The sequence below is a fragment of the Pseudorasbora parva genome, chromosome 25, assembly GCF_024679245.1.
Source record: "Pseudorasbora parva isolate DD20220531a chromosome 25, ASM2467924v1, whole genome shotgun sequence".
In the NCBI taxonomy this organism is placed as follows: domain Eukaryota; kingdom Metazoa; phylum Chordata; class Actinopteri; order Cypriniformes; family Gobionidae; genus Pseudorasbora; species Pseudorasbora parva.
The window spans coordinates 24768685-24778744 of record NC_090196.1 but is presented as its reverse complement, the minus strand read 5'-3'; the positions used below and the strand labels follow the sequence as shown (position 1 = coordinate 24778744).

Genomic DNA, 10060 nt, shown 5'->3' with positions numbered 1-10060 from the left:
TTTCAGCATCACATTCTACTAAAGGGTAATGGCTGCATAAACATGTCAGGGAAGACACATGCCATAATATATTATCTCAGTGCACCTCAACTTATCAGGATACCAGATTCTTTCACTGGCCAGTCTCAGTTTTAATGGATGAGCCATTATACTCTTTGGGAGGAGAGAAGGTTGGGAAGAATAAATAAAGTGCCATCACAGTGTGGTCTGATCTTTGCTGACCTGTGGTGATAGGGAACATGGCCAGAGTTCATTTTACTTCAATGTGCGTCGGATGTACTTTACTGGGAATGGCATCGTTGGCCACCATTATTGGGTTGTGGACCATTCAACTCCTTCCTTCTACAGGACTTCCTGCTGAGCCCTGGAACGAATATCGTCTACCAGACACTCTGGTTCCAGACTACTACAACATCACTCTCTGGCCTCGACTTCAGCCGAACATTTATGGCCTCTTTATGTTCACTGGAAAGTCCCGTGTGGTCTTCAATTGTCTGAAGGAGACCGACCTCATCCTCATTCACTCCAATAAGCTGAACCTGACCTCAACAGATGGATATCTGGCCAAACTCTCTGCGCTTGGTACCACAGTAGCGCCCTCAATACAGAAAACCTGGTTGCAGGAGACGACGCAGTACCTTGTCATACAGTTGAAGGGCAAACTGAAAGCTGGAGAGCTCTATGAGCTTCACACAGAGTTTGTGGGAGAACTTGCAGATGACCTGGCAGGGTTCTACCGGAGTGAATATTATGAGAATGGAGAGAAAAAGTAAGTCCAGCTGTGATTTCTGCAACATGTCTTTGCGTAAACATACACACCACTTTCTAAAGCCAAGTGCCGTGTTATCTGTACGCATTTTGAGCTATCCGTGTGTATGTCTACGTGGTGTGATTCCACGTGTAGGTCTACGCTAAAACGAAAAATTATCTCCGCGTGTATGTATGCCGTGTGATTCCACCAACCTAATATAATATACCACCAATATAATTTTATATTTTGGAGCAACTCCACTCCTACTCTAAACCTACCCCCTCTCAACAATATAAAACACGTAACAGAAAAATAAATGTACAGTCACATGTATTTATTGCAAAAACTGACCAAAAAAAGTATAATAGTATTAACTCATGTCGCATTCCAAGTCTTCTGAAGTCATACGATATCTTCATGTGAAGAAAAGAGTTGATCTTAATGTTTTAGTCGTTGAAATGATGATCGGTCTTTGTGAAGAGAACACACGCACTAGTTCGTATTTCTCATTCAAATGATATACGAGACGACTCTAGACTTTAGCATGACGCGATCGGTCACGAGACACACGAGAGCCAATGCCGTTTTATAATCAAAGCTGACATAATTGGTTAAAAAATAGCTCAGAAAAGAGACATGCAACAGCCAATGCTGTCAAAGCAGACGTGACGTTTTTTCAGGCGGCAATTTTTGAAATGTATTATTAATCTTTGGCGGATGGATTCGACGTTACTGATCGCTTTTGTGGATTTTCTTCACACAAATCAATCGTTTGGCCTCGGAACACTTGGAATATGTGTGCTTTCTGAATAAATTGTGCCTGCAGTCGTATCTGCCTGTTATCCTGTTTTTTATTATACACAAATGTGTAGGTTTAGGGAAGCGTTTGAGTTACGCGTTCAAAATGTGTCTGTGTGTGTGTCCACAAGGTAAATGGATTTATAAACATACTAAATTATGTTTTTTGAAAGTGTAAAAATGCAGAATGTTTCTTGTGATTGGTAGGTTTAGGGGCAGTGCAGTGTGTGTGTCTGTGTGTGTGATGGGTATGGGCAGTGTAGGGGGATGGAATGAAACGGCATTGATAAACGCGATTAAAAAAGCGATTATGCGTCTTGATAGCACGCCAAAATGGCATACGAATAGGAGTGTCATACATACACCATTTCATGAGATCAGTCTGGATTTTTAAGATCTGAACACTGATGCAATACCAACAGTCAGGAACTTGTGCATAATAAACTCTGTGGCAGATCAGCATCAAGATTATTGCAGTTGGCAGGTCACATGTTTGTTTGATGAGTCCCCTTGCTGCTTTATTTCTGTTTAACCTTTGTACCATCATATACAGGGGGAAGATTACTTACTGGACCCATAAAGCAGCTTTTTATGCGTTTTAACATTACATAACAAACATCAAAGGATTTCACATGTGTGGGGGATTCAATCATTATGTAAGTGTATTGTTTGGACACAGAAAATACATACCGTTTCTCAAAATGGTATACTCATATAACGCAGGGCTTATTTTATGGTATGTACCTACCTCTGGTGTTAGGAACACTTTATCTTAGAGATATATTGCTAATTATTTCCTCCAGGATAGTTGCCACCAGCCAGATGCATCCCACACATGCTCGGAAGACCTTCCCGTGTTTCGATGAGCCTGCAATGAGAGCGGTTTTCCACATCACTCTCATCCATGACAGAGGGACTGTGGCCCTGTCAAATGGAATGGAAATTGGTCAGTTTTAGTAAAGACAGTTTCACACACTATGTTATCTACCATATAATGTAAACGATACAATATCGATGTATATTTATAAATTTTTTAATAATACACAAAAAGTGCAATGACAATAAAAAGTCAATTACTTTGTACTTGTAATATAAATATTTGGGGGTCATTGGCAGCTATAGGATTATCATGATAAACTTTGAATTCAAGTTTTATCTTAAAATGAATGGTTTAAAAAGCCTTGAAGTTTAAATGCTGCATATGTCATGGATGGATGGATGGATGGATGGATGGATGGATGGATGGATGGATGGATGGATGGATAGATAGATAGATAGATAGATAGATAGATAGATAGATAGATAGATAGATAGATAGATAGATAGATAGATAGATAGATAGATAGATAGATAGATAGATAGAATTTACTAATTTACTGCTTGTTTTCCTCATTCAGAGAAAGTGGATACCATTCTTGATGGACAACCTGTTACTGTGACAACATTTGAACCCACAAAAAACATGCCCTCTTATCTATTGGCACTGGTTGTCAGTGACTACACAAATGTTACATCAGCGAATGACACCTTGGTACGGCCAACGGCTGCTTTTCATGAGCAGTACAGTCGTTTTAAAAGATAAAAATCTGACATTTATTGACCACAAAATGAGCTTTACAGCATATCTGCTCATGGTGCATATGACTAAATTATGTTTGCTCTGAACAGATACGAATATGGGCTCGTAAGAAAGCTATTGAGGACGGCCATGGTGATTATGCTCTGAATATAACTGGGCCAATCCTGAAGTTTTTTGAAAACTATTACAGTGTACCATATCCACTCTCCAAATCAGGTACGTTTAAACATCTTAACCACAGGCATCCAAACCTGCTCCTGGAGTTTAGCTCCAATTTACCTCAACACATAGCCTCCATGCTGGTTCATGTGGATTTAATTGGCAGGATTGGACAATCCCATGATCTAAATCTCATGAAGTTTATTGACTGTGAAAATATGTAAGGACATTCTCTACCTTCCAGACCAGATTGCCCTGCCCGATTTCTACTTTGGGGCGATGGAGAACTGGGGGCTGGTGACATACAGGGAGACAAACCTTCTATACGATCCAGTCATCTCCTCTAATGCAAACAAAGAGAGAACGGCCACCATTATAGCCCATGAACTGGCTCACATGGTACTCGTATTTATAAAAAAATATGATCTAATAGGATTTAAATGGCTTATATGTGTAATATAATAATAATGTGGCTTGTTTGTGTTTATGGTCAGTGGTTTGGCAACCTTGTAACTCTAAAGTGGTGGAATGAAGTTTGGCTGAATGAAGGTTTCGCCTCTTATGTGTCGTATCTTGGTGCAGACTTTGCTGAACCGTCCTGGAATGTGGTTAGTGTTCACATTCACAGTTCACACACTTAATAGACCCAATGCTGCACTTGCCAATGGGTTGCCAATTGAGAGCATTTGCCAGTCATAAAAATGTATTTACATCTTTTAAAGTGCATTTTGTATTAAACAAATTTCCTGTTCACATGACAACATGAGTAGTTTAGCCGTTTGCCTTTGAATATTTGAAGCAAACAATGTACATACCGTCGATGAAATGCGGCCTATTGTGACACACATGGTGACACATCTTTGTTTTGGTGACCTGTGTGTTGAGACCTTTTACATTCTACTAATGGGGGAAAAAACTTTAGGGGAGGAATTTATCGGAGAAATTCGCGCGTTTTGTAATTTTCCTCAAACTGTGATGACGTTTTAAACGGTTATACATATTTTTTATTTTGTATGCATGTAACGGTATGTATTTTTATTTTATTTGTACGTATATAAATTTATAACACTATACTTAATACAATATAATATTTGATCAGATTACAAAAATAAAACGCTGATGTGAGTGTTTTCGGTGTTTTCCAGCAGCTGGGAGTTCTTCTCGTTATACCATCTCTCTCTATTTTTTCTAATTTTTGAAAGTTATGAAAACAATATTATGGACATATTCTTAAGCATGAAAACATGTATATTAGAAAATACTTACCATAGACATATTCTCATTTATTTCTTACGCTCCCACAGAAAGACTTGATCATCCTTAAAGATGTACACCGTGTTTTTGCTGTGGATTCTTTGGCCTCCTCCCATCCACTGTCTTCTAAGGAGGAAGATATTATAAAACCAGAGGAGATCAATGAGCAGTTTGATACGGTCTCCTACAGTAAGGTACTTAGCGTATGATAGCCTTCCCTTTGAGTTTGAAATAAGTTACATTGACCATTACTAGGAAAATCAGTGTTTTCCCCTGTTTACCTGCAGGGGGCGTCGGTGTTGAGAATGCTGTCAGACTTCCTTACCGAGTCTGTGTTCGTACAAGGATTAAATGTGAGCAAATTACAATGCAGTTATGTTCCATCAGATAATTACTCCTTTTTTTATTCTAATTAATTTCTGATAACTCTGATATCCCCTATCTTAAAGACATATCTTACTATGTTCGCCTATCAAAATACAGTCGGTGAGGATCTGTGGAATCACCTTCAAACTGTGAGTTGCATCAAGAATACAGTAAAACGCATCAAGAATACAGTAAAAAAATTCTCATGCTTATTTAATATTTAATAATATTCAATTATTTAACTAATATTTACATAGGCTATAATAATAAAATGTTCTCAGAACGCCAAACAAACTCAAAAAGTTTGTCAGTACTGCCCTCTATTGGTTGATTCATCTCTCTCGTTTAACATCTCAAGGCTGTTGATAAAACTGGAACAGTTCTTCCCTTAAGTGTCAAAGAAATCATGGACCGCTGGGTTCTTCAAATGGGCTTCCCTGTCGTCACAGTCAACACTATGACAGGCCAGGTGTCTCAGGTGCACTTCCTTCTGGATCCCGAGTCTTCATTGGAGAGGTCGTCTCCATTCAAGTAGGCCCAAACTCATCTCCAAAGCTACCTGAGCAGATAGTGTTGTTTTCTTTAGTGTTATGTCTATTTTTACTGATTCTTATAGATATGAATGGATTATACCAATCAACTGGATGAAGGCAGATGTGAAGCAGTCACGCTTTTGGCTCTTGGAAAGAACTGGTATGGACAACAACAAAAATAGCCAATTATTTAGTTTTTATTGTGTCATTTTGTCCTTTCAACTGGCACCGAATAGGACAAACTTGCTGTCATTAGTCTTATATAACATCAGAGCTGCCAACTTTTCAAAAAAACTTAGAGTGAGATTTGGTGGTGCCAACCAAAATGTTGCCGTACAAAGCAAAAATTGCAAAAAATAAATAAACAAATAAATAATAACAATAGCTCTCTCTATATATGCATCTGCATTTAAATGGGGTACTATTGTTTGTTTGTTTTTTGCATCTATATGGCGGTTTGTATACATCCTATAGACACACACAATTTTAAAGCACTATAGAGACAGTGGCGTAACTTAGTAATGACGGATCCAGTGAGGCCAGTGAGGGTATGACAAAAATGGTAAAACTTTAGTTTAGGGTCCAATTCTATATTAGGATATTGGCTGTTTATTGCCACTTATAAATCAAATATTAAGGCCTTATTCTGTATAGGACCTACATCCCTTAATCATAATAAAGGCACAGTTTTATAATCACTGAGATTCCAAAGGTGAGTTAGTTAGGGGGGTTCGGGGGCATGCACCCCCGAGAAAATTTTGATTTCTATGATCTACATATGTGCATTTTAATATGTTCTGAAGACCAAAAAAATTTGATAACAATAGCTTAAAAACCATGTCAAGGACAATTTTCGTCAGTGAAGAAAGTAAATCTGGTTAACTGATATTTATGTTTTATGAATCATTTTTGCAGACACGTTAATTTATTGAAGGCTACTGGGAAAGGTGACTACGTTTATTAAATTAATTCACAATATGCACACATTCATTAGGCTACTAATCTTATGCCCAATACAGGCAGAAAAAAACTGAGCTATTTAATTTACTGAAGGCAACAAATGGAATTGATTTAGACCATTTTAGTTGGCCGCCCATGATTCAGACCAACTAAAATCAGTAGCTTAGTTTGGTATAGTTCTTTTTGCGTGCATCTCTCTCCAACACACACAGAGATTCGCGATTGCACTGGACACGTTTTAAGTGCAGGCATATTCTCTGAGTGAGCCCAGAGAAAAATCTTCCAAGTGCAGCGTATCTGAGAGCGCACGCAGAGTTCTCGCGTACGGGCAGGGAGATTCGCTCTCGGCACATTACATTCCGCGCGCGAGAAGAGAGAAATTTGCGCTCGCGCATTATATTCCGCGCGCGAGCAGAGAGATTCGCGCTCGCGCACTACATACATTAATGTACTTTCGCGCTGCAATAATGCGCTCTCGACGGGGCATCCCAAGATAAGGCGGGGCCCTAGGCGACCGGCTCTGATTAAGAGTTGCTCATCAGGTAGATCTATAGATAAACTTATCTTTCAGGCATTTGACCGACAGGGTTGACACTTCAGCGTGAGAAATAAGGGGTGTGGCGTGTGAGCGTGTGAAACCAATCAAATGCGTGTGTCTCACGGCCAATGCGTGAGAGTTGGCAGCTCTGTAACATAATTAACAGATTAAAATAATTATCTAATTGTAGCTTTTCACAATGAAATGAAGACAACGGGAAATGAGTGGGTGCTGGTGAACCTGAACATCACAGGATATTACAGAGTGAACTATGACACTGAGAATTGGGAGCGTCTCCTGAATCAACTGACTGAGAACCATGAGGTAAAGACGGAGACGTGATTAAAATCACAGACCAAGTTCGAATTATTACATTTGACCATATTTATCTTTTTCTTTCTTTATTTTTAAAGGTAATTCCAGTCATAAACCGAGCTCAGATAGTGGATGATGCATTTAACCTTGCAAGGTAAAAAGATGTAGCAAAAATAAAGAGAATTAGGTACAATTATAATTGTATAACAATATAATATATGCACATTTAAATTAAGTTCCATACTAAATCATAATTCTTTTTAAAGGGCGAAGATAATTCCTGTCACTTTAGCACTAAGAACTACGAAATACTTATTTAAAGAAAGGGAATATATGCCATGGCAGTCTGCTCTCAACAATCTGGATTATTTCTACCTCATGTTTACACAAACTGATGTCTATGAACTTTTACAGGTCTGTAAAATACTTATCATACTGTATATTGAACAAACATATCCTTCCTTATAAAATGTGGCTGAGATATAGGCTATATTGATTTCAGATTAATATGAATTTTGAATTTCATGTTGCAGAACTACACCAAGAAGCAGGTGACCCCCCTTTTTGAACATTTCAAGGCTCTTACTGAAGATTGGGCCCGTGTGCCCACTAGCCATACAGACCAGTAAGTGTCCATAACTTTTTTTTAAATTAATAAATGATGACATTTTCATTTCATGTCAATTTTTTAATTTATTTATGTCTTTTTTGTTGCTGAAATGATTTTTGTGTATTGGGGTACATCATAAATAATTGGCCTATATTTGTTATTCTTTTTCAACTCTGCAGGTACAATCAAGTTAATGCCATTAGATTTGCTTGCAGCACTGGTTTAGATGAATGTCAAAATCTCACTACAGACTGGTACAGACAGTGGATGGACCAACCAAACCACAACCCGTAAGTTTACCCACTCTGCATTAGGGCACTTATTATTTTGATCTTCCAGGCAAGCAATCCAATGTTATATTGAGGAAATAAGACAAACAAAAGGCGCGACGTAAGTGTTTTTGGCTATTATCATTTTCATGCCCAGCGGTACAATGTTTAAATAGCAAATGCACTCGCACTCATCTTTTCGCCTATGGCCGTGCTGGTCTGAAAACAAGGTGTATTCAGGGCGATTACTATTTTGAGGCAACTGAAATCAACTGTGCTTTTGACCAACTAAAACCTGGTCTAAAGTCAATAGCGCAGTATTTTTTGTGTTATTTAAAGGGCGCGTTAGGAATATTCATCTATAAGCAGGTACACAACGCACGTACACTCTGCTTATTACACACACAGGGATGCGCAGCAGCACACAAACATTTTTTAATGTTAAAAATAAACAGATTCTTCTCTGGATAAGTGTTCAGTCTTTACACTCGTAAATTCTGCCATGTAAATAGTGAATCCGTCATGGTGCAAGTGCAACTGGCTTTTAAAGGGAATGGGAGATGAGACTCTGATTGGTTTATTCCATGTTACACGCCAAACACACCCATGACACATTAAGAGAATAGGTACAACCCTTTTGGACCATGCACATGCCATGCCTAGCATTTTTTTCGTCGATAAACTAGCAAAAGTGGATTCGGACACGCCCTAAGTGCACCTGCGCCGTGCGCTTCAGACCATGTGCCCGGATCATTAAAATAAGGCCCGGAGTCTTATCCATCCACATTTCTTCCATAGATGTAATTAAGTTCTCTTTTTGAAAGGATTCACCCCAACTTGAGGTCTACAGTGTACTGCAGTGCTATTGCCACAGGGGGCGCCGAAGAGTGGGACTTTGGCTGGCAGATGTTTAAGAACGCCACCATCGCGATAGAAGCTGACAAACTCATGTCATCCCTGGCTTGTGCAAAAGATCACATGCTTTTAGAAAGGTTTGCGAGATAGTATTTTTGGGAACATACAAAGACTTTTAAGCAATAGGAATAATACATTTTTTGTCATAAATATAGGTACCTTGGGTACACGCTCAATGCATCAATGATACGCAAACAGGACGCTACATCTGTCATCGTGGATATTGCTGGCAACCGAGATGGTCAGACATTGGCTTGGGACTTTGTGAGGAAGAACTGGGCATACATGTTCACAGAGTGAGCTTTATGAACTACACACATGCTTATACAGAAATGTTCATAAACATTTAATTGAAATACAGTTTAAATGTAGTAATGTGATGAACAAATGTGTTTGTGTCCCTAGGTATGGTATTGGGTCCTTTAATTTTGCCAGCCTTATAAGTGGCGTAACCAAAACATTTTCAACTGAATCAGAACTTGAGCAGGTGTGTATATTCTATTGGTTCACAAAACAATATCATTGTAATTCAAACAGCTGACCAAACTTTGAAACACTCACTCTATTTAAACTCATGGCTTCCTATCTTTTTCCCACATATCTCTACATGTGAAAAGCTTCTGCAGTTTAAGAGTGACAATTCAGCGATCGGCTTTGGATCAGGGACAGCAGCTCTGGAACAGGCCATCGAGAAGACTAAAGCAAATATCAAATGGGTGTCTGAAAACCAGCGAGAAATCACAGACTGGCTGGTGGCTGAATCTGCTTAAAATATTACACATTGCACAAATAATGTCATTCTCATATGTATCTATATGTGTGATTATATAGAAAATAACATTTTAATAACATTTTTGGTTAACCACAAATCAAAGGTGGATTGTGTATATTGTGGAGAAAAAAATACTTTGCAAATATTTCAATGTTTGTCCAGATGATTTTGCTTGTTTGTTAAATAAAAATTTGGTCTGTAATTAAATAAATAATGTGAGTGAAACATTCGTAAAAGAACC

General features: G+C 38.4%; 2 protein-coding genes across 2 annotated transcripts in view; one reads left to right on the top strand and one right to left on the bottom strand.

The window, feature by feature from the left end:
• Positions 1 to 2423, bottom strand: part of wu:fa25f02 (uncharacterized protein C11orf24) — a 32883-nt gene extending 30460 nt beyond the window's left edge. The window contains exon 1 of the mRNA XM_067437081.1: positions 2298 to 2423. The gene's annotated coding sequence lies outside the window, so the exon portion shown is untranslated. The remainder of the gene's footprint in view (positions 1 to 2297) is intronic.
• On the top strand, positions 218 to 10060 carry LOC137065445 (aminopeptidase N). Its single transcript, XM_067437079.1, has 20 exons — positions 218 to 769; positions 2353 to 2495; positions 2947 to 3080; positions 3218 to 3344; positions 3532 to 3686; positions 3782 to 3895; positions 4592 to 4735; positions 4829 to 4894; positions 4991 to 5056; positions 5266 to 5438; positions 5524 to 5600; positions 7129 to 7262; positions 7352 to 7407; positions 7520 to 7667; positions 7787 to 7878; positions 8043 to 8153; positions 8957 to 9124; positions 9203 to 9343; positions 9453 to 9534; positions 9665 to 10060. The coding sequence occupies exons 1-20, from the start codon at positions 240 to 242 to the stop codon at positions 9815 to 9817; spliced, it is 2814 nt and encodes a 937-aa protein (XP_067293180.1). The 5' UTR covers positions 218 to 239; the 3' UTR covers positions 9818 to 10060.

Bases quoted from the DNA above. Each gene is read 5' to 3' on its own strand.
- LOC137065445 (XM_067437079.1), top strand. From the start codon at position 240: ATGGCCAGAGTTCATTTTACTTCAATGTGCGTCGGATGTACTTTACTG. The intron at 4,895-4,990 runs GTGAGCAAATTA...CCTATCTTAAAG, and splicing joins TGTTCGTACAAGGATTAAAT to ACATATCTTACTATGTTCGC. The intron at 5,057-5,265 runs GTGAGTTGCATC...TAACATCTCAAG, and splicing joins TGTGGAATCACCTTCAAACT to GCTGTTGATAAAACTGGAAC.